The 25,783-nt window shown below is 39.0% G+C and overlaps 1 protein-coding gene across 2 annotated transcripts; it reads right to left on the bottom strand.

The window, feature by feature from the left end:
* Positions 1 to 1,625: 1,625 nt before the first annotated feature.
* On the bottom strand, positions 1,626 to 24,896 carry LOC135732100 (leukotriene B4 receptor 1-like). Of its 2 annotated transcripts, XM_065250005.2 has the most exons (5): positions 24,377 to 24,896; positions 24,006 to 24,185; positions 12,673 to 12,840; positions 2,328 to 3,324; positions 1,626 to 2,035 (listed from the first exon to the last, which is right to left on the bottom strand). In XM_065250005.2, exon 4 carries the CDS (start codon positions 3,296 to 3,298, stop codon positions 2,360 to 2,362), a length of 939 nt encoding a protein of 312 aa, XP_065106077.1. In that variant the 5' UTR covers positions 3,299 to 3,324; positions 12,673 to 12,840; positions 24,006 to 24,185; positions 24,377 to 24,896; the 3' UTR covers positions 1,626 to 2,035; positions 2,328 to 2,359. The 2 variants fall into 2 exon arrangements, with proteins under 2 accessions (XP_065106077.1, XP_065106076.1); XM_065250004.2 differs by having other exon boundaries at positions 24,006 to 24,896.
* Between the last annotated feature and the right edge of the window lie 887 nt (positions 24,897 to 25,783).

Raw genomic sequence — 25,783 nt, forward strand, 5'->3', positions numbered from 1 at the left:
AATTTTAAAACATCTTGCACTGAAATATCTTAACATATAATCAATGCCATTGTCTTCTGTCAAGATGCATACCAGCATTGTTTTTTGTAAGGTTTGTTTGTAAAAAATATCCTAATATAACTATGCCTATCATGGATTAATCTAAACCCTGTCCAGGAAACCGGCCCTAGAGGTACCACATACCTATTATGTACAAAAGTGTACTTTTTGAAAAGTTCCACCCCCAGTGACAACTTTTGCACCTCATGTACCTTTTTTCTGAGAGTACAGTTGAAAATGTTTAAATATTTAGGTGCTACCAATTGAAGTAAGTATATTTTTAAGTAGAGCAGCTTTCACTTTTTGCAGTGCAATAAGAAATTACAAATGAGCTCAAACAGATCTTCCCTTAACCCTTATAAGTCCCTTGGGGTCAAAATGACCCTCAAGCCACTTTTCTTTAGTTAAAAAAAATGGTCCCATTAATTTCAGTAGAATACAATTTTGTGACTTTTCTACATTATCTGTCAATGTTCCAGAATAAATCCGAAAATTTCAACACAGAAAAGAAGGCCTGGTACTAGAACACAAATGCAATATAGAAAATACATGCTCAATCACACACGCATGCACGCACGCACGCACACACATTCTGGTTTCCATGTTTTGTGGGGACATTCCATAGACGTAATGGTTTTTATACTGTACAAACTGTATATTCTATTCCCTAACCCCAAACATCACATAAAACTTTCTGCTACTTCAGATTTTCAATAAATATCATTCTGTTATAAGCTTGTTTCCTCATGGGGACCTCAAAATGTCCCCACAAGGTCACAAAAATACTGGTATTCCTATATTTGTGGGGACAATTGGTCCCCATAACGTGATAATTACCAGGTACACACACACACTTACATTCAGTCAAATTTCTGTGGCATTTTGTAAAACCAGACATTTCAAAATGCATCAAGTATACAATTTATATATACAAAAATTCACAAAATGTATCACTAAAGTAGTGATGTAAGCAGTTGGCCACATCCAGTGTAATAAATGGGTCTCTATGGCCCTCTGCTGGTCAAAATTATTTATTTCCTAAACTGTAATTCTTCTGTTTTATTTCTAACCAGCAGATGGCCGAATTCAACACATAACATCTAGATCAATTATCTAAAAACAATTCAAATCAAATTTAGATCATAGTTTATCTGATTTTTTTTCCATAAAAATTTGATATTTTACATGCAAGTGAATGGTGTAGTTGAGGAATTTAGAGATAAACATGTACAAAAGTACTTCATATCTCTCAAAACACAACATTAATGTATAGATGGGAAGTAAACAAAAAATTATATATTATTTGTATCATTAAAATGTATATATATATATATATATATTGTAATCAATCAATCATTTTGTCCCCCACGGACCCTTAATGTAAACAGGAAAATCAGGGCTCATGTGGGTTAATACAACCCTGTTACATCCCCCAAGAGTCTATTCCCAATGCCATAAGAGAATATAAATTGAGCAAAAAAGCAGGAAAAAAGGGAGGTTTAACCCTTCTGTACTGTAGGGTAGAGTTGGGGTCCCACCATTTGCTGTTGAAGAAAGACACTATGAGACCTAAATATTTCCACCATGAAAAATTAGGTTTTAATTTGTTGATTTGAAAAAAATAAGTAAAACAGTGTTAGATAATACAAAATATTGCGTCTTCTAATAAGAGTAGAGGTCAGTAGAGCAAGAGAAGTGTACTGTACCTATATTTACATGCATTACAAGCGACTTACAAACAAAGGAGGATTCAATGTTTTGGAGCCAAAAATAAGCACAAAGTTATTATTTACAAATAGAGAGTTACAACTGAGGAGACTTGAACAACATTATAGGATATTTTTTTACAAACAGTGAAAAACAAAATTAAATAATGGTAAACTGCCTTAAAAATAGCATAATCATCCGTCTTTTTGAGAGAAGCTAAAAGCTAACTTTTTATGTTTACTGTTTTCACTATGCATTTTCTGTATAGCTGCTTTGCATCAATGCGAAACTGTGAAAGGAATTACAAAAATATACTTGAATTAAAATACAAATGGAAAACATACACAATACTCTTGAGCCTTTCCATAATAAGCAAGCAGATTTAACACTCTTAGAACAGATGTGTTGAAAACCACACAATCAGTCCCAAAATACATACTTGCGTTGTCACTTGTATTTATTTCAACACAAAATGACACATAGTGTGTTAAAATGACACATAATGTGTAAAAAAAATTAACACATCTTTTCTTAAGAGTGTAGATCCTCATTTTACAGAAACTAAAACCAAGTGAACTGACCTTAGTTGTACTGAGAATATGTTTACATAGTTTTATTCTGAGGCATGTGTCTGGTCTGAATGCTGTCTGCCTTTGCTTTGTAGCATTCGAGCTGAAAAGGCATAAAGGAAGGGGTTAACACAACTGTTGATGAAGAAAAGAGCCCCAGTTACATTGTTGCTTACTTCTAATTTCTTTGGCACTGCTATTTGGACTATATTGTTAATCATGCATGGGGTGCTGAAAATAAAGAAAGTCACTATAATTCTGACCACCAGTTTTGTCAACCTGTTACTGCTGAAAGTTGATTGACGTATCCGTTGATGAAGTCGAAGGTAGAAGCAGAGAAGACTTAAGACGGGTACAAAAAACATTACAAAAGTCTCTAAAAGTAAAATAGCAGTTTTTTCTTGATTGTCTCTATAACATTGAAAGCAGTGTAACTTCTCATTAATCTTCTTAACCGTTCGGTAAACAAGAGCATAGGAAGCAAAAATGCTACTTAATGTCCAAATCCCACAAATGAGCCCATTATGTCCACTTCTTCCAAGCTTAGCCCATCGCTGTGAATACAGCACCTGTATGTATCTCTGCACGCTCATCAAGGTGACGCAAAGCACACTACTGTACAAACTCCAGTACACTAAATAAGACAAGAACTTGCACAGACCTTGGCCAAAAATCCAGCCGTTCAGTAGAGCGTAGATCCACACAGGCAATGAAATCAGACTCAGCAGATCAGAGACGGCCAGACTCATCATCAGTTTTGGAGTGATGCTGTCCTCCTTTAAATGTCGGGCAAGCATTACCAGCACTGCTACATTACCGGGTAAACCCAGCACACAGCACATTCCCAAAATGGAGCTGGACACTAACATACCCACTGAAGTATGGCCAACCAGAGAATTGTTGGAAACATTCATGTTCTCCATTGTCATCTCGCAGTCACTTATGAGAATATGAAGGTTGAGGTCTGCGTAGCGGCCATGCATTGAGGAAGTAGTCTCAGGAAGTCAACCTTGGTTTGACAAAAAATCATATTTAACTAAACAAGCAATGTAAAGAGTGGTGAATGTGGGTGTGGGGGCACCTGACTAATAATTGTATGAGAAAAAAAAATGTATAGCAACAACACATTTTGTGTTTTCTATTAACACAACTTGTGTTATATTTTAACACAAAATCAACAAAATGACACATAATGTGTTAAAATTACACATAATGTTTTAAAAGCTTAACGCACAAAGATTTGTTGAATATGCATCTGATGTGTTGGTCTGGTTCATGCTAAAGTCATATTCACCTACATTTTTACAGGTAATTTATTATTATAAGCAACTTGGTAAGCAGCTACACACACAAGAAGTATCAGGAAATACATCAAAGGTTCACAGTCTACTGCACCGTACGAGCATGAAAGTGGGAAAGTGTTTGTAGGCTACATGATTAATGTTAGTACATTGTATGTATAGCTTTTGCATTGTAGAATACATCACAGCATTCACAAATAGGCATAACTGCCTTTAAAAAGTATGGCAAGAGCTTCCCATTTTTTAATTAAATTAGATTTTGATTTTTAACTTTAACTGTGACTATGGGCCCTATTTTAACGATCTGAAATGCAAGTGCGAAGCGCAAAGCGCAAGTGAGTTTGTGGGCAGATCTTGGGCGCTGCTGCGATTTTCCCGGCGGGAGAAATAACTCTTGCGCCAGGCGCAAATCAATAAGGGGTTGGTCTGAAGTAGGTTCATTATTCATAGGTGTGGTTTGGGCGTAACGTCAAATAAACCAATCAGAACGCTATCCAACATTCACTTTAAACGCAAGAGCGCAAGTTCCATGGCGGGTTGCTATTATTATGACGGATTTACCAGGCGCACACCAGGAGCGGTTCACAGCCGAGGAGACCGACGTTCTTGTAAGAGCAGTCAAAGACAGAGAAGTTGTTTTGTATGGGGATGGGAGAAACCTGCCCAAATCAGCGTAGGTTAAACAGGCGTGAGAGGAAATAGCCACAATTGTCTCATCAGCTGGCATCCCCATCGCTGCGTCCACCCTCACCGCTGAAAGGGTTTGGGGGCTTTGAAATCGGACCCAAGAAACGCAAGCAAGGTCCAACCCCAAACAAGGCCGTAGCCAGGATTTTTCAAATACCGAGGACAACCCCTACATTTTTTTTTTATTATTTATATTTTCTCCAAATTACAGAATAATAATAAACACGTCCAAACTACGACATAGCACAAATGTAACTGTGTCTGTAAGAATTTTTTTGGTGACTAAAAGCTTCCAAAATAAATCAATGGTTACATTTCATCATCTGAAGTGTAAGTCACTCTTTTCCTAAAAATTTTGAATTTAGAATGAATTTAGAATGAACAACGTTTTTCCATCACTTCACGTGATGGTCCGTAGATGCAAGGATAATTGTTTCGTCTGCTATTTTCACATCAAAATCAAACAAAACTTCAAGAAAAACTACCGAGGACATGACCTCGGTGTCCTCAATGGTAGCTACGGCCATGACCCCAAAGTAAACTTACAAATCAAGTTCATATACCTCAAGGTTTCTTATGAAAATTTTTAATTATTATTTACATAAAATAAACGTAATACAGCCACACAACAAACTTATGAAAATATTTTAATCGTTATTTGCATGATAATTTAACGCAGTCACACAAAATAAATGAAAACTATCACCACAATGCTCACCACTATGATTCAACTTATCTCGTGTGTTAATATTTTTTATTGTAACAATTTATGATTTGCAAAAATAACTGTTGCATATGTGTAGATTAGATAAGCAAAGTGTGTGCGCGTTGTGCACGCTATACATTATGGTCAAGCATGCGCCCTTAAAATAGCATAATGAACCACGCGCCACTGACTTTAGACTAGTTTTTTTTTTGGTTAGTGGCCCAATTGTTTTTTGAAACTGCAAAATAGCATCAGGGATGGTTTGTGCCGCAACACGCCTCTTTTTTTGCGCTGAACTGCCCAGGGAGCGCAAGTTCATTCCCTAGTTTGCCGACGTGCGTCTGTGGAGGGAAAAACCCGCTGTGCGCCGGTGCAAAATACGAATGATACATGCGTCACTGACAAAGTCAATTGCGCTGGGTGCAAGATAGGGCCCAATGAGCTGCTAACACAGACATGCTGGATAATCAGTTTTCTTTAACACCTTACAAAAAGGTTGTATTTAATAACAATTCATTAATGAATTAGCTAAAATGAACTAACAATGAACAATACTTCTACAGCATTTATTATTCTTAGTTCATTTTAATTTTGCCATTTACTAATACATTTATAAAATCAAACATTGTAACTGTTAACATTAATTAACTAACATGATTAACTGCATTGAAATTAACTAAGATTAACAAGAATTAATACATGCTGAAAAATTATATTGTTCATGTAATGCATTTACTTTCAAAATATCTTATTTTGTGTTCCACAGAAAGAAACTCATAACAGTTTAGATCAAATAAGGACAGGATTTTCATTTTTGGTTAAACTAAAAATGACAATTAAATGGCAAATTTTCACTATGTTCCCGCATCCATCTTTTGCAATGAAAACTTATGCTGGGGAGCCAGTCAAAGATGTTACTAATGCATTGTAAAGTACATGTTAAGTCAGATATTAAACCACCCAACCAAATTTGAAAGCTGGAAAAAAACACCAAGTAAATAAAATATGTTATCAAAATCTTGGAAAAGCATTCTCTGCTCTCAAGCGGTGGGGGCGTGTTTACTGTTGGCGCTAAAACCACATCCTGCCGTCTCTCTCAAATTTCAATGGCTTCATCCTGAATGGATGCTTGTCATTGTGTTAAAGGCGGGGCCATGAAAGGTTGCCCAAATAATCCTGAACACAGAAATGCAAATCAGTACTACATAGTTTTTTGGCGTGTTTCAGCAATACATTTCTAGCATTTATAATGTGTTTAGAAACTATTTTCAAGATTGATTTACACACTGAAAAAAACTAAGGCTGGATTTACTTAAAAATATAGTGCATCATTTTTGCAAGTATTACATGGAATTTTAAGCAATTTATGCAACTGCTTAAAATGTTAAGTAAAACTTACTTTAAAAAGTGGATGCAAAAATGGTTAACTATTATTAAATAAATCCAGTGTATATTTTTTTTTTACAATACAGAGACTAATTGTTTTAACATTTAGCTTGCATGCCATACTGATTCTCACAGGACAGTTTAATGAGACTTTATTTTGGAATTGAAACTTGTTGTGGTCGCAGCAGGTCGCCACAAAGTACACACATACAGACAGAAATAGAGGCAGTGCAGTAAACAAGCTAAATAAACTGGTGCCTAAAAAAAAAGGTGTGTGGAGATTACTCTGCAATAATCCATTTTTACTGAGTGTGCTATGTGTAGACAACTGAAGTTAACTGTACTTTAATGATTTTAATAAACCAGATTACGATGCAGTCTTGTATAATTTCATCAAGAAAGTGGACTTTTGCCATGACCTTATAGTGCTGTAAACTGCAGGAGACTTCAATATATCTTACTATGTCATCTTAAATGATTTTCCTATTGAGCAAACACACTTGATTGATATGCATGTCAATAGCCATTTGAATAGCGATCTGTATGTTTGTATGGTCATAATGGTCACACAATTTGCTAGTGAGAAACCCAGGAGGGGTTAGGCAGAGGAATGGAGCAGATGTAAAAATACATAAAGGCAAGAGATGTAAAATTATAGATTGATATCAGCTTTATGTCCTGCTCTGGAGATACCTACAGATTATTGTTAATATATATGCTTTTTAAAACCTTTAAAAGTTTAGACTTAAATGAGTTTTATGGCCAAATTATATATTCCATTACAAAACTTCATTTTTTTAGTTTTAATGGATAAGTTGTCAGATAGTGATAAACCAGCCAGCATATATGGAAAGTTCAGTTTGGAAAGCATCCCAAGTTGATATATCATGAGGCTGGCTAAAGGAATGCCAAAAAGGGAGCAAAGCTTGAATCAAGGTAAAGGTGGCTCTGAAGAAGCTAAAATCCAAGTTTGTTTTAGAGTTTTGATACTGCATTATTCCCATACTGCCATCGCATGTTGTAGATTTGATGATTATTGTTTAGAAATGAATATGTTGCTTCAATCTTTTTAAACGGGTATGGTCTCTGCTATGTAGGGTTGCCAACTTTCTTACTCTGAAATACGGGACAAAAGATGGCCTGCTGCAGAAGTGCGGCTATGGTTTTGTGTATACTGTTAAACTATTTGTCAAAATCATAGTTAATCCCATAATTAAATATTAATTTATAACTCTTATGCCCTGGCAACATAATAGTATGTTTATTAATCATTTGACCGAACTTTGTAACTCAGATCTTATACATGCACAAACAGCTAAATAACCCACTATATAAAAAAGCAAGTATTATTTGACTCTCTTAAACATATACTAATTGTGCTTGAGGGGGTCTGTGATTGGATGAAAGTTGTCGGAGATCATTATCAAGTGTCGTGATTAGCACTGCTGCTGTTGCTGCTTGTGGCGCCGCAAGAACTGACAGGCAAAGTACCGCGAGAGCATTTCAACAGAGCGGTCTCCTCTGTATGATTGTCAAATCGCTCTTGCGGGATTTTGATGTTTATCTGCCTCTCTGTTCTTGTGGCGCAACATGAAGTCGAACAAGCCTGTTGTATTAGTCCCTGGTTAGATCAGCGTAGCAGTCAAAAAAACGAGGAGCAGGACGTCCTGTACGGGACAAATAAATCAGGCTCAAAATATGGGACGTCTTGGCTAATATGGGACACTTGGCAACCCTACTGGTATGGTACCCTCTACCCAGTCTCAAACAGGTCCTAATATGTACCATTACAATGATACAAATATGTACCTTTGAGAAACTAATTTGAGATAGTAATATGAACTCTTTAGGTGCAAAGCGGTTCCTTGTGAAAGAGCACAACCCCAGTGTTTTCATACTTCGTCATACAATTGCTCTAATCATTTTCCTCTAAGGCATCTGACTGAAATCCTCTGACCTAAATATCTCCAGGAGAATGTTTGAAAGACACTGATCCTGCTTAATAACAGGTGAGGGATGAAAAATTGGCATAAGAATGAGATTAAAACTAGATAGCCGTTTCAAAGCATATTGCCATCTTGGTTGTTAAATAAGAGCGTTGAGCCGGCCAACAGTCATCTGCTGTCTGGTGTGATTACAACAAGGAGTTAAAGCTGAAATATTGGTTGTTGAATTTGAATAATCAATAGCCTCCTATAGCAAAACTAAACTAAAGCATATGTCTTCTCTAATGCACAATGCAAAATTGTCCCTAACCCTGAATTGAAAGTAATTTAAGGCCTTCAATATGCAACATTACTTTTGACACAGTAATAAATATGTTCGACAGCAAATGTTATGCACCTGGTTCTTGTGAAATCTTTACATATGGCATGTATCTATTTATGGACACCACTTAATAGCAAGTAAAAAAAAAATATTAATATTATTAAGATGTTTGCTTGCCTTGACATACTGTAGGTGCACACACACGGATAATGAATGAGACCATGCCACAGAAGTGTGGGGATCACATGGACTAAGAATGAGATTAAGGTGGCAAGCCGACCATCTGCATGCGTTGAAAAGTGTAAGAAAAAACTGTGAAACTTTACAGCCCACGGATACCAACCACCACCCCCCCAACCCTGTATTCATCACGTCTAACACACAGACCTGTTTTAACATACAGTACTATAGATAACTCTTCTCAGAAATGCGGATGAGAAACGGCAAGCACGCTGAGAGGTGTTTCATCACTTATTTCAAGGTCATCAACCTTGCAGAAGTGTGCTGTGTCTCAACTTGTGAGGCAGGCCATGTTTAGTGAGAACAGCATCACGTGACTTTTGAATTCCCAGTGTGCCAGCTATACACGTTAATGACGCAAGCAACTTCAGCAGTTTTGAACACACCCGTGATGCCTATAGGAGGAGTCTGAATAAAATCTTTAAACTATATTTGTCTGCATGCTTAAAATAGAAACAGCAAGCAGAGCTCTTTGAAATATATCAGTTGGAAATCTAATTTTTTGGTTTAGTTGGTTACCCTCGAGGCAAACCTTCAGCTTTGACTTAGTCACAGAGAGGAAGTTGCAGTTTTATCACAGGTACTATAACAGCATTAATCATATAGGTCTCAGTATCACGACAAAGTAGCTTATTGGCTCCTTTCTCTCTGTGTGCGTGTCCTGCGTGGGTTTTCGCATGATTTCGGAGCTATTTTTAGAGATGTAGGTAATTGGTGACGCAGATCAGGATGGTTTATCTCAGCCTGCCCACCTTCGCACCAAAACATCATTGCATATAAATAGCAGGCTTGTGTCTGTGCTATTATTACTCGTGACCTCATCCCAGTGCTCAACATGAGGATTGATCCAACTGTCCCCTCCTGAGAAGCAATGGGAGGGCTGCAAGAGGTCAGACTACTCTTTTTAATTGCACACGTCATTGCTCGGGTCAGATGAGATATTTGATGTAAACTATCAGTTTGAACTGTATGTAGTTATTTTTGGTTTTAATGAAATGTGAGCATTTTATAAGACTCCTATAAGAACATTTATGTATTACTGTAAACATTTAAAATAATAAACAGCTCATTTTAAATGAATTATTTGGTATAATGATAGACTTTAAACTGCAAAGAGGATAATAAAGGGTTATCACACAAAAAAGTGCCCAAAGGTCAACATCAAATTGAAATAAAAACTTTTTTTTTCATTTAAAATTTTTTTTTACAAATGATTATCTGTGAGCTTTATTATTTTTTATTTATGTGTCCTCATTTTTGTCAGTGCCATCTTTTTTTCCAAAATTTTTATTTGTCAAATATTTTTACATATTTTAGTATAAACTGTAAATTTGTTCAAAAATGAATAGAAAATAAGAATAAATAAATAACACAAAAAAAAAACACAAGGAAAGCACCTTATCAGCGAAAAAACAAACAACACACACACACATACACACACACAAAAATACAGCGAAAACATCTGTCCATACCCTTATAATCTTTCATCAAAAACGCTAATCTCATCCCCTCCTCAAAACGATCTCTCTTTCTCTTTACTCTCGAACATAAGGAATTACTCGAGGACGGGGCACGGGAAAAGATAGCAGCGATTAGCAAATAGCAACATGACCCAATTTCCAACAATCCATTCAGTTCCCGGTGGACAAATTCAAATCCTTAATCCTCATTTCAGAAGCCATTTTCTCGGATACACGTCACGATGAGAAAAATAAGACAGTCGCTACTTCCATTTGATGATGACTTTAAACAACTACTTTTGGAGTGCCTCTCATCCAATCAGGATTGAGATCAAGAACTAACTCGTGTAATAAGGTGATGATGATCAAATGTGGGTTGCGAAACAACCCTACAGTAAAAATATCTTTATTGAAAAATACTACGACCTTCAACAGCTTCTTGCTAATCGAATTTACCCCACTGCAATCCATGCACTACGCGATATTCTCGCCTAAATGTCAATAAGTCAATTTCAGACACAACCATTCAAATCAGGCCTGTTTGGCTTTGTTTAGGGGCTAAGTTGGAGGATCAGCACCAGTTCCCTAGGGAAAGGAGAACGATCCATGAGGAAAAACTGCTCATTTGAATTTTTATCCACCTTCTGTGCCACCTGTACGTCATAAGGGGGCCAAACACGTCAGGCGCATCTGTCATTTATTCGAGGCAGGCTGCTGCGATCCCTCTATGGTCCACTTTAATTACCCATTGCCTCCTCATCTGCTCCGTGCTACCTTTGTCTCCAACTGGTTTGGTGAGATAGGTCACACACCGGGTGCATTTCCAACAGCATGAAAACTCTTGGCACCTCCCCATAGTTCAGTGCAGGACCCTGATGACGTGCATGGACGTGGCTAACAGACTTTTGACATGATACGAGGCTTTGGTGAAGTAATAAAACCTTTTTTTCCTTTTACTGTAAATTTGTATATACAGCACTTTATAGATTGTCATGCTAAAGATTCAAGATGGCCACTTAAAACTAATTAAACTTATTACTATATCTAAATTTTTTTTACATCACAGCATAACACACGCTATGTAACCATCTGACGTTTGATACAAATAGCATTTCTACTTAGCGGTAGACTGTAAATGTCGCACAATAAAGCTTTTTTATTGGCATAATAAAACTAAGGGTAGAGTTATATATCTGAAATGCCACATAAAATAAATGCCATTAATACAGAAGCACACTTTTTAAGCTCACCATGTTAGCTCACAATAAAAACCTGACACCCATAACATTAAATTTAAGGTTGGTCATAATTTACATTGCATAAACAGTCTCACTGTAGCACTTTAGAGTAAATAATGCTGTTATCAGTATGAACAATAAAAGTCTATGCAATGTCAGTTAAGTCGTTCTCTGCTTGATTTGTTTTATTGATCCTGCATGGGAAACGTGTGACGTATTTGCGCTAATAACTACTCAAGAGTCCAATTGACCCTGATGCAATTGAATGACATTGAGCGGAGGGAATCCGACTTTACCCGGGCACTGATTCAATTACCTTCTCACACTTTTATTACTTTGAAAATCAGCGACTCAACAAAAGAAAGGCTAATATGTTGGGAAAGCAATAACTTTATAGAGAATGACTGATCGGATATTGGAAAGGCACTATGAAATGGCATCGGTTTTGTGCCCATATTCCTTCTGGCAGTTTACCTTTTGTGTCCTACTTATCTTCTTATTGGAGTTCACACCGCATTGGTCTGTTAGTCAATATGTCACACTTCCTTTTACCACATTCCCTAGTGCTTCAGAATTTGCTTCAGATTTAGGTCAATCCTCACATCCGTAATCGATCTGGTTTGTGTGGAGCTTTTGGAACGTATTGATGTATTTTCTTCCTGACCTGATTTTCTCTAAGTGTCTCCTTAGTCAATTATAAGATGAATCAAGGTGAAGGATTTGAAGCACTTCATATGTGACTCACGTCACAGCCAGGCACCATGATTAAGCCCTCTTTCAATAAAACTATGTCAAATGGATGTCATATATTTAGGTTAAATGAGTATAATTTAAATTTATGACATAAATACTTTGCATTACAGTGCAGTCAAAAAGCAACATCTGTGAACGTCTGTGAAATCCAACATAAACTATCATCATTTAATAATGAGATTAGGAGCACCAAAGTTTGATATCAAGATTATAATTTCACAAAATGTCTTTATGATGATTTTATGTAGAAAATTGTAAATCACCAAAAAATGACTTACTGTATACAGGATTGAATACAGTATTTTATTGTTATCTAACCTGAGGTTTCGTCTCCAGTTTCAGTGTCTTTTTTCTGTCTCACTATCTCTTTCTATCCGAGTGTCTCTGTGGGTTTCTTCTTGGATTGGTGGACATCGAGTAGCTGCCAGAATCTTGATTTCATCCCAGAAAAGAAAGCATTCCCTTGACGACAGAGCTGAAAGGTTCCTTTGGGTGAGAGACAGACATATGAATTTACAAGCTTATACATCCCAATAACACATTAAATTTCAAATGATCATAAAAAGTAAAAACCTCTCTCAAACGTGTATTGTATGTACTGTACAGCATGTCTACAAACCATCCTCATGATATAAGATCCTTATACAGAAAAGAAAGTAGAACAGATTGTGAATACGTCAGTCGCCAGCTAAGCTAATGGCAAGCTAAGCTGCTGTCAAATCACAGCACACTATACAAACTGCATAATCAAAACTCATAACATATTTCTGAAGGAGGGCCTTGTTTGAACAAGTAGAAAATCATCCCATTTTTAGGACAGTGAGAACAGCCCTATACAGAGAAGTAAATTGCATGAAAAATAATGTGTTTTTTTACACGTGAAACAAGAACACGTGTTATATTGCGCACTGTAAACACAACAAAGCTTCAAAAACACAGAAAGAATGGGACCTCTAAAGAGCAACTATCGTCCAATTCACGATTTTACATTTCCTTTGGTGTGTACGTGTGTATTAGTACATGTTAACGATATACAAAAGGTACAAACCCCAAGGTAAACGATGATGCGAGTTGTCATTTCTAACGTAAATCTCTTTTCTTGGAATACAACAAACACATGGATTGTAGGCAACATTATTATAATTCCTCCCGTTTTGACTTACAGCCTGTAAGATAACTCCTGCTAGTATTACATTGTGAGCGAATCTTTCAAACATGGTAAAGAGTGTCACATTTCCGGCTGACGTCAGAGGTTTTCAGGCCAATCAAAACGTACAGATAAGCTGGCCAATCAGGGACACAGTCAGAGCTTTCCAGATTGATGAGTTTTTTACAAAATCAATGCGTTTGAGGAAGGCAGGATATCTAGAGTTACAAAAAAGTAGAGAATGTGGAAAATAATGTGTTCCCTTTCAATACGGTTCACTTCGCATTGCGTCAGTTAGCTGACGCTATGGGGGAAACTCCTGTTTACTCCGTGACTGAAGCCTATTGGTTAACGTCTGTACAAAGTACAGACCAATGACGTTTGAACCCGCGCGCGGGAGGAACGCGTCCCTATATAAGCGCGGTTCAATCGTCAGGAGCTCATTATTTTCTCCTTCAGCGCGAACCTCTCGCTGCTCCGAAGAAAAAGAAGAAGCCTTACCTCGCCGTTGACAAAAGCCCTGCAGCGGAGTCCAGGCCTAGCGTCTTCCCCTGCCGTTTTCCGGCTGAGAACCGAAGATAGCAGAGTCCAGGTCTAGCGTCTTCCCCTGCCGCTTTCCGGCCGAGAACCGAAGATAGCCTTCGCTTGCCGTGGTACGAGCCCTGTGCAGCGGACACACGCCTGACGAGGTCTCCCCTGCGGCCGCCCGGTAAGATCAATATTTTTAATATAAAGCTATAAGCTAAAAGAGCAGGCGCTGTTGTAATAGCGTCCAGCACAGCGGCTCGGTGAGCCTCTCTGCTATGAATTTCCTCCGAGCGCGTTACCGGTCTGGCACCTCCCACGCCGGGACCGCGCTTATGCTTTGGTTGTCTTATCCATGTTTCGTGCTCCCCCTGCTGTTCCTCTCTCGCCGGGATGAACACACGGCGAGCCATGAGACTAGATGGATGCATAGACAAGCACACACGGACTAACCCCCCCTGTGTTCTGTCACACCGCAACCGTTCATGCTTACAGAGTCCCTTCGCTCCTCTTACATTCAGTGGCGAGATCTCTGGCACATATATTAATCCCCCGAGTGCATCGGGTGATACCGTCACGACGCATGGCTGTTCTGTCTGTGTTGCTGCTCCCCTCTGCCGTTCCTCTCTTGTTGAGATGAACAAGCGGGGAACCGTAGACCTGGATAGATGCATACGACAAGCAAACACGGGCGGTCTGCCCCTGTCTCTGTCATAGCACAGCCACTCGTGCTCCACGCTCGCGGAGTCCCTCGCTCCTTTCCCCACAGTGGTGAGGTCTCTTAACGGCTTAGCTAGCACGCGGTATTACGGCTCGCTGCCTCTAAATGCAGCTGTCCAGTGTTCAACGATTACAGAGCTTCATGCCCCTCCCCTCCTGGAGCGGCGCGATCTCATTCGTCTGCTCGATAGGGCCGATTCGCCGCTATTGGAGCACCAAGAACACTCATTATAAGAGAGCTTCATGCCCCTCCCCTCCTGGAGCGGCACGATCTCATTCGTCTGCTCGATAAGGCGGACACGCCTCTATTGGAGCGCTAAAACACTTATTATAGAGCTTTACTGGCCTGAGCCGATCTCACTTCAGATAGCTCATTCTTTGTCTGCCTGGTAATTTCTCTCTGGTTTAGACGGAATCAGAGGCAGAACGAATTTGTTTATAATATACTGAGGCCCGAATACCTCCCTTTATTCAGTCCCGTCCTATATCAGTGCGCTGAATATTGGTACATTCTTATATATATATATAATAAACGGCAAAACCGCGGGCCTCACGGCAGACTTCCTCTCTGCGATGGGTTCAGTCTGACATTAAACCACCTAGACATACTACCCTGCTCCGTGAGCCGTTCGGTCACCGTCACTACTGAGGCTTGTGCACCTGAACGGCTGAGCTCTGGTCTCCGCAGCACAGCTGCATCAACAGAGAACGAAACTGTCTGGGAGAAAAGGGGTTATGTCGCGCCTCGGCTGGACTGCCCTGAAATGTTTTCTGTGTGCTGTTTATCCAAACATACTGTGTAATACTGTCGGCTATGCGACCTCACTATAGTGGCGAACGGTATTTAATTCCTCTAAAAAGAGTAATTTCCGTGCTTACTATACTGTGTTTTGACACCCACGGTTGTACGGTGTCTCTAAACACTTTATCGCCTTACTGACAAGCAATCAGTAATACGCACACACGGCCCGCTGTCCATAATTCTATCGACGCTAGCCGAAAAAACCCCGGTTTGGCCATATACTGTGTATTGACACCCCACGACTGTACGGTGTCTCTAACACCTTTCTGCCAAATTCGCTCGCAGCCCACCTCAGTTTCTCCGCTACGATGCTGATGGCGCAAACGAGCACGGTCTTACGGCTGTTATTCTCTCTTCCTAGAGGAAGGACAGCCTCAGACTTTTGCATGGCTCCAAGCGTTTGAATCGCGCCCTCTCCGGACGGCCACTCAAAGGCTTACAGCCAAGCGGTTTATGACGTTTTTCGGCCATATAGCTGATTTATATTAGCGGATCCGAAGACGCTCACACCTCCGCTCCAATACTCGGAGATATTAAGGGTAATATCAACCTCAAGTGAGCTTGCTACCCGCCACAATAAGTTTCAAAGCTTAAAGCGCGCGCACAGTCAGACGCGCGCGGCATCTCGTTTAAGACGGGCACACGTACCCCTCTAACGAGCCTCAGAAAGCTCGTGGCATTCTGTTCATAAGTCCACTTCAGTTTGACTAAGCAAAGGTCCCGCCCCGAGCTGACGGCCGGGAAGCTTGCTTAAGTTACACACGGCTGCATGAAGTGCTGTCATTACGAGCTAGCCCAGCATTTGCTGTGCGCTGTGGGTTGAACACGCTTTACGACGGCAATCAGCCTTCGGCGCGTGGAACGCCGTTTGTCTCATATAAATCACCTTGTACTGTGAATACGGTACATTAAGAGGATGATTTAGCACTGCAGCACTCTCGACCGTGTTATTGTGATAATGCGGTCGGGCAATCTACGGTGGTTTCATTATTTACCGAACCAGACTGAGATCTCGCCCCCTGAACAAGCTGACGAGTCATCTCCTTTATAAACTCATTGCATCGCTTTATAAGCTATGTTCAATCAGAGTGATACGCATCTCATGCTTAACTACCAATATTAACCCATTACGATGGGCGTGCGGAGATGGCATCCGTGGGACACGACCTACATTACGTGCCTTATGACACATTGACACAAGCTGCTAGGACCCCTTTCACGAGGCGTCCTTATGCAAAGTCTGATCCATTCTGTCTAGTGACATTTGAAAGTCAAAACCCCCCGCGAATCGCCGGTGGAACACTTTTCTCCTCACTACAGAGGCACGGCGGCTCTCTCCCCTACCTATATCTATGTGGCCGTGATAACAGCGAACCACGCTTTTACGACCGACCATTCATTTAATTCACAAGCCTGTCATCTCTCAGATGCGGACGGCGGCGGTAACAGCGAACCATGCTTTTACGGCTGGCCATTCACTTTATTCATAAGCCTGTCATTTCTCAGATGCGGACGGTGCCCGAGGCACAGCGCTCTGGAACTGTCCAAGGTCCTGTATGACACATACGTCTGACGTACATCAGACGATCAGCTGTTCATCTGCGTCACAGATCACTCACTAGAGCACCTGTCAATACAGGCTATTTATGGATCGTTGACGTTATCACCTCCCGTGACAATTATGCTCACTTGTCTTAGAGCATGGGCATGGTCTTAGAGGTTTCTCATTGACAATTGTGACACGGCCGGCTGGTCCCCGCCGTCCACGTTGTCAGTTTACAGCTTCGACATCCCTGCTTCGCGCACTACTGAGGTTTGTTGCATTAAAGGTGCGCCCATTAGCTCACCTGTATGCACGATATGGTTTTTAATTATATGCGTCCACCGTGCGCTTAGAGAAGCTCACATGTACACGCTATAACATTTTGGTATACAATAAGATGCGCTTGGGAAAGCTCACTTGTATACACAGCTGTGTTATGCTTTGTGACACATACATTGTTGTTCATCTGTGTACGTTCACGGTGCGTTGGGTGCCCACCGTTACGTTCATCAATCATATCTGTACACATTCACGGCGCGTTCTGTGCACTGATTTATCTATACGCATTCACGGTGCACTGAAGAGTTCACCCGTGTGCGCACAATTTATTATCAGAACACATGACGGCGCGCTCGAGAATCTTGCCGGCCTGTGCATTATAACACTCTGATTCATCTATATGCATTCACGATGTATTCAAGTGTTCACCTGTGCCCGTGCAATTTATAGTCAATACACATTTACGGCGCGCTTGGAAAGCTCACCGATCTGTGCACTATAATACTACCTATATGCATCCCGATGCGCTCGAGGGTGCACCTGGGTTCACACTATTGTGGTATCTGTATAATCCCACGCTACGAACCGTTCTGCCGCATATTATAGTCAGATCGGCCGTTCGTGAGCTGCGCAGATCACTCACTACGTATGTCTGTTGCTAACAGTGGTTATTTAGATGGATCGTTGAAACCATCGCACTGGCTCACGCCCCTCTATGAGCTATGTCCTATATAGAGCCCACTCTGTGCGAGTTTGGCTTCTTCATGAACTTGGTCTACAGGGGTATCTATATCTATATTTGATATCTGCTACGCGGCCGGCTGGTCTTCGCCGTCTACGTTGTCAGATTGTACAGCTTAGACGTCCCTGCCCTACGAGCGCAGGTTCTCTCGGCTCAATCATGCACGCTCATGCGTTTTATGTGTACACCACGGTGCGCTCAGCGAGCTCACCAACGTGACTCTGAATTTACTTATCTCGCACAGCCGCGGCGCGCTCGGTACCTCGCCGTCTTGTGCTATGTTATGTGCCCCCGGTGCGTTTAAAACCCCACCGTGTGCGCGTCAACAATTTATATGGTGCTTACACATTTGCTTTTAAAGCTGTGAATATGCCGGGTATAGGGCCACACGCAGTGTCTCTCCGGTAAGGCACTTCAGTACGTTGTGTATGCACGGCGTGATGGGATTACGTTCCCCCATAGCGTCAGCTAACTGACGCAATGCGAAGTGAACCGTATTGAAAGGGAACGCTTAGGTTACTCACGTAACCCCGGTTCCCTGAAATAACGGGAACGAAGCATTGCGTCTCTTGCCGTGCTACAAACGTCTACGCAGCGAGTGTTATTCGGCTGCGCGCTTCAGTCGAATATAATGAGCTCCTGACGATTGAACCGCGCTTATATAGGGACGCGTTCCTCCCGCGCGCGGGTTCAAACGTCATTGGTCTGTACTTTGTACAGACGTTAACCAATAGGCTTCAGTCACGGAGTAAACAGGAGTTTCCCCCATAGCGTCAGCTAACTGACGCAATGCTTCGTTCCCGTTATTTCAGGGAACCGGGGTTACGTGAGTAACCTAAGCGTTTTTTTACCGTAAACCATGCGATCACATTTTTATTATACCAAATACACAAAATAGCATTGTTTTTAGCAATGAAATAGGTGCATTTTAAGTAATTTTTGTTGACAGTCGAAAAACTTTAATTGTTAAGCCTTTGGTTGCAAATTTCTTATTCTTGTGCCACCTTTAACTCCAACAACTTTCCACAACACAACATTTTGTCACCTTGTCCGGCTTCTAGTTAGTTACAGTGTTTAAAATACTCCAGCCAAATTTCAAAATTACCCCATGATATCCTTACCCTCAAGTAATCTAAGATACACATGTCCATCATCTGTCAGACGAACACATGTCCTTGCTTTTCCAAGCTTATAATGTGAGAAAACGGGGATAAGGGAACAACTTCATTCATCCTTCACAGAAGTAATCCACACGACTCCAAGGGGATAATGAAGGTATTTTGCGGGTAAATCGGTGCGACATTGTAAAAATATAAAAAGACAAAGAAAAATATCCATATTTTAAACTTTATAAACTATTATAACTAGCTTCCAGGCTCAGAGTCACTGCGCAACGTACCCATGGCAATGAACGCTCACTACGCTAAAACTCTAAAGATTTTTTACTAAAGTAACTACAAATGTGTTCGTCTGAAAGATGATTTTGATATTTGGCTGGAGTATTTTGTATTAAAAGGGCTATAAACCATCACCCTAATTTAAGTCTTTAGTGGCATTATTTAAACAGTCCCATTATAGCAACTAACCCGGTAACTTTTCACCTCTCTTAACTGCTGAATTGATATTCTCTCTTATTTAAGACAGAGGTTTTGTGGGCTGGTCAGGGTCTTTTATATGATATAGTATTCCTTTAAGTGGAGCTCTGGACTGTGACTTTGAATATCTTGCCAGTAGGTAGTTAATCCTGAAGGTAGCTAGAAAGTCACCTCAATACTAATCAGCTCGAAAATCAATCAAAACATAAGACTTGGCCAGTTGGCAAAATTCTCAGTTCACGTGATCTCAGACTAATAAATAATCAGGAAGTCGTGCCAGCCAAAAAAGTTAAACGCACTATGTATACATCTTAAATCTCAATTATCTCCGTCCTGTCTGATCCACTTATTGGGGGCAGAATAAATAAAAGAGCATTGTATAGTTTGATTTCTAAAGTATCAGATTTTTGTGAGCTGTTGTCACTGGGACATTGCTAGGCAGACCACCAATATGAAAGAAACATGATGACCTAATTCTGAGTCTTATCATAGTGTTTATGGTAGCAGTTGGTCTGTTTGGGTACTACCAGTCATTTGAAACATTGGCCTATAGCTGATCGCAAACTCTTATTTCTTGTCACAAATTCATTTTAACTTGCAATATGCATCTTTCACTCCTTAAATCATTGTGCAAAAATGAGTCCAGAAGGTATGGCGCTTATGTGCATATGGGAATTTGTTTTGAAGAATGTCATTTTGGAGTACATTTTAGATTGTCTTCACCTTTGTGATCTTGATGTCAGTTTTCTTGATATACAGTAGTTCTCTGCATGCCACAGACATACAAGCACTGTAAATTGTAAAAAAAGATTTGTTGGTTCAACTTAATAAAGTAAGTTACATAGTTGCCTTAAAAGTTTAAGTTTAAAAAAGTATGTTTTTAAGTTAAATTAACAAAAAAATTACACAACAATTGTTTTACTTATTTTTTTGTTAATTTTACTTAAAAACATACTTTTTTAAATTTACAGTGTAATGTAATTACTGCAATAATGAAAAAATCCTATTTTAGCAATCAGTGTAATTGCCACCATTTATCATAATGTGAATATGTAACCATGTTCAATGTGATTAAAACCAGATTTATGTTATTAACAGACAGAAGACTGTTCCTGGTTTTGGTGTGGAATTATTTATAATGTATTCCCCAGCATTTAAACAACAAATTTTTGACAGCACGCACTGTGTGTGTTCACTCACTAAAGGCCTTGTCCATGGTCCTGAAAATCAATACAGCCCAACTGCTTCTGTCTGTGGTGCTGAATTTTGAAAAACTAATGCCTGGTTTGCATTTCTCTCTTTATCTTCATCATCACACAGACATTTGTGACCCTAAACAACCACATAACCAGTCATAAGGGTCATTTTTTTAAATTTAGATTTATACATCATCTGAAAGCTGAATGAATAGGTCAATATTTGGCTGAGACACAACTATTTAAAAAACTGGAATCTGAAGGTTGGCAAAATATTGAAAAAATTGCCTTTAATGTTGTCCAAATGAAATCCTTAGTAACACATATTACTAATGATAAATAACTGTTTATATATTTATGGTAGAAGATGTTTATGGAACATGAACTTTACTTAAAGGTATAGGGTGGATCGTCAAGACTACTGGTCATCCCAGTTGTCAATCATCCCAGTTGTCAATTATTCTGATGATATGTTGACATACGGAAGTTGCAGGTGCTAGCCCTAGGTTTGCTTTCTGCACATGCACATGTACACATATATAAGGTGTATATGTGTGGTGGGCTACGGTATCAGCCATTCATTAAAGCTCGCGTTCTCACCGTGTTTTTTCAAAATGTCTGAGGGTCGCAAGAGAAAATTGTCTATGAATTGTATGACAAGAAGAGAAAGGCCTCTGAAAAGAAGTTTCTACTCGACAAGTAAAGTTTGACATGCTATTTGGAGAAATCCATTTAAAATCACTGCTAGTAAAAGATGATGTAAGCTATGATTAGCGAGGCTAGCCCTGGCACAAGTCACAACCACGACAGCAACTTGTAAACAGAGCGAAGAGAAGAACTAGGCATGTGCATGCTCTCTCTCTCTCTCGTGCACACGTATAATAGGCGTTCCCTTGCTGGAGCAGGTAGAGTGTTGCGCATTTGTATTTTTTTTTTTAAAGTGGAGGGGCGGTTCTTTTCAAAAATTCAGGAAAATCTTCCCCTATACCTTTAATATCCTTTTTTTGGTATTTAAAAAAATCTATAATTTACAATTTACATATAATGTATAGTTGGCTATTGCTACAATTATACCCGTGCGACTTATGACTGGTTTTGTGGTTTAGGGTCACATTTCAATTTCAGGTATTTTACCCCTTGTGCTGAGCTCCTTAATATTATCATATTGCATCAGATACTCTTGCATACAGTAGTGGCCAAAAGTGATGGCCAGGGGGAAATTTGTACAATATTTGCTTTTAATACCCAATCAGGTTAGATTATACCAACAAAATATGAGGTTCATGGAATAAAATGCACAAGAAACTGAACTTTAAATGTATTATTGGATAAAATAATTTAGCAAAAAGCCAGCGTATTAGTAATTCTGGGTTCTATTGGAATATACAGAAAATGTGCAGAAAAACAAAAAGCTCACAGGTAATTAAACATGTATTAGCTACAATTTTATCTGTTATTAATATTTGTTGATCCTGTTTTGTGGTAATATTTTGTAGTTATTGTTTTGGGCTTTACTGATGTTTATAGGCCAATTTACACTGATCCAACAAACGCCAGTCTTTTGGCCTTTACATTGTTTCACCAGCAAAAAGTCTGATGTTGAAGTACAACCTCAAGTTTATTCTTTAGATGTATTGGCATTAAGACTGATCCAAATTTTAGCCGATAGCTGATTTCAAGGTGACACTCTGTGCAAAGTTAGTGCGAGAATTTAGCAAGGCAAATGTTGCCATGTCAAACAGTATAGGACCAAGTGTCACTTCTAGTTGTTGGCAGTAGAACAGTTCTTCCACTGAATAGTACATTTTGTTTCGGCTTTGACAAAAATTACATTGGACTTCTTGGATCACTTCTTCCTCATTCTGCACACTGAATGTCTGCTAAAGCACAGCCTGAAAATTGTTCACGTCTATCCTCAGTGACAATTAATCAGCAAAAAGATCTTTAATCACAAACAAGTGTAAGTTTCAAGTGCAGGTACCATCAATTGTTCGATATATAAATGCTTTTATATAACAACCTTGGACTTTCTGTTTGATTAAAAACGTGAAGCGCTAAAATAAATGCAGTATCAAGGGACTAGATCTGGTACAACTAGTATCAGTATGTGCATTCTAAATACAGTTCTCATTCATCATAATCCTCGACAACCACCTTCACAGGCTCTAATTCCAGACACTAGTTTGGTAAAATAGGAATTGCATTGGGACAGGTCACCACCTGGGTGATAAATAATAAGAAAATGAGGTCATCGCCAAGGGCACTAAAGAAGTTCGAAAGATATGTGCTGCTAAAATTAATTATCTCACACAAGATTTATTTATTTAGTACTCAGTCATATGTTAGATATAATGTTACAATATATATCTTTTTAATTATATATATATATATATATATATATATATATATATATATATATATATATATATATATATACACACACACACACACACAGACACACGCAGTATTGCTCTATTGCTGCAGGCTATTTTTCATGTCCGTGGGTTGAAGCGACTCCGATAATGTGATATTTAGCCAAGGAAATGCAAATTGTAACAATTGGGTGGGTTCTGTAAAAACCTGGCAACACATCAAATAGATTCATACAATGCCAGTAGCCAAATTCCTAGAATAGGATTCGCCCAAAAGCAAAAACCAAAAGCAATATCTCATCAAATCTCGTATATGACTATCATGCAGTAGTTGCTGTCTTTTTTAACTTGCATACATAGAAGCCAGTCGGATGTCGAACTTAACCATATTCAGAACCAGGATAATAAGCCAAACAGCAAATATTCTTCTGCTGTCTCATTTATAACTTATCAATGTGTAAAAGCTTAATCATGTTATAACCGCAGGTTCTGAGAGATGATTATGCTGCAGAGACGAAAAATATTTGCTCACAGGCACGATTTAAACAAAATATTTATAAAAGCAGCCTTGGAGTTAAATGATTATCAATTAATGTCAAATTATTCCCACATATGCAGAAATCTCCCAGGTTAATGTCAAATTAAGCAGCTCTCAGTTTGACGCAGCCTGAAAGTTATATGAGGGCATTGTTGCATTATTAATCTATTCAGTCATCACTATTTTTCTAACCTTCACTCTCTCTGTCAGCAGGCTGTAGTGTCTCCATAGCAGCCTAGACACCTAGACAAGGAGCCTCCACAGTGGATAAGATCAGTGTCATCTTGGATTCCCAACACCAGTGGTAATTGCCACCACAGCACCCATTGTGTGAACCACAGCAACTGGAAGCAAAGTAGGGCAGTGGGATTTCTGCAAGGAATTAAATTCTTCCATAAATTGACGTTGCTCAGGAAACATGACATCATGAACAGACAAAGTTGGTGATCTTTATATAAACAGACACAAAATCCATTTGTATTCTCAGAAAAGCCTCTCCACACAGTGGAATCATTGCTGTTGACGATTGCTGTGTATTTATAGGTTCCAGTGCTTGGACATACTGTAACTAGGATCAGATTCTCAAGGATGCGTGCAAGGTCCCTTCCTCCTGCTTCAGTACAATCAGACTCAATGGGACTGGGGCAGAAGAAAGCAAAGATACTGTGAATAAAGTAAGAACTGCATTTCTTTACCATTGTCATGTTTACCATTAACCAATGTTGCTTTTGAACAAATTAAATCATGAAATGTTGGCAAAAGTTAGTTTTTTTGTGCACATGATCAATGTGTGGTGGTACTTCTGTAAGTGCTGCTAGTTTGTAGTTGTTCGCTGAGTTGGTAAAACATTGCATTAGCAGGAAAAAGGCCATATTGGAACTCACATCTGAATAAAATCTATTGCTTGAATGCAATGTGAGAAGCTTTGCATTAAAGTATCCAAAAAAACAACAACACTTTTTTTTTTACTTTAGTTTTCGTATACAATTATCTAAACATCACTAAAACGAGATTTATTTATTCAAGATGCAAAATAATACAAGATTTTATGTCTTGACTTACAAACGCTAACAAAAATTGAGTTTTTGCAACAACTAATAATGAATAACTAAGAAAAATGATAAATAATAGAAAGAAAAACAAGATTATTTATCTTGCCCCATTTGAAAACAAATTTTATTTGTTCTAAGCAAAAACATCACATCAAGTTTTGTTAGATTTCTCTGAAATCAAGACGTAAATGCTTGTGTCATTTGTGTCTTGGGGAATTTGTCTTGTTTTAGGGCTGTTTAGATAATTGTGATAGAAAACAACACAAAAAGTTCAATAATAAAATGCTTTTGTGCTGTGTTTTTCCTGGCATTATTTATGTAGGCTATTCATCACAGAGATGTTGCTGGAAGCAGGTCATGCTGATCCAGGTCTAAAGATGAATTACTAAAGATGATGGGAACGTACAGTGCAGTGCAGAACATGTTGACCCATCTCCAAATGATTAGGTTGCACATTAAGTCTGGTGTAAGAAATACATTTCTCTCTGATAGATGATGAATTTAGGATTATTGTTATTACACATCTGGTTTCAACACATAGTTTTAAAATGTAGGCCTATACCGTAAGTAAAATAACCTTTTGCAAGATAAACATCCAAACAAACACTGCTATAAAATCAGGCTAGCTCAATTTCTAAACACTTGGCTTTGGCACTAACATCGGTAAAAGCACTCTAGCGTTAGCATAGTCCGTTCTGTAATGGCCATATGCCATTGTGTCTTACTGCTGTGTTCTAGAGATTTGTCTTCCTGATTGCCCAATTAAGTCCAACTGTCCCCCATATATTTTTAGCATAATTTAGCATGCCTTCAGCATTTCTTGTCCTCTTAATCTTAATGAAGTGCTTAAAAGGTTACTTTTTAAAAACAAGCACGTGTAAATGCACTACACAGAAGTTCTTATTGTTTTTTCTAACT

This window comes from Paramisgurnus dabryanus, chromosome 5 (assembly GCF_030506205.2).
Source record: "Paramisgurnus dabryanus chromosome 5, PD_genome_1.1, whole genome shotgun sequence".
NCBI lineage: Eukaryota > Metazoa > Chordata > Actinopteri > Cypriniformes > Cobitidae > Paramisgurnus > Paramisgurnus dabryanus.

Excerpts from the sequence above, each read along its gene's own strand:
- LOC135732100 (XM_065250005.2), bottom strand. The coding sequence starts at position 3,298 with ATGCATGGCCGCTACGCAGACCTCAACCTTCATATTCTCATAAGTGAC.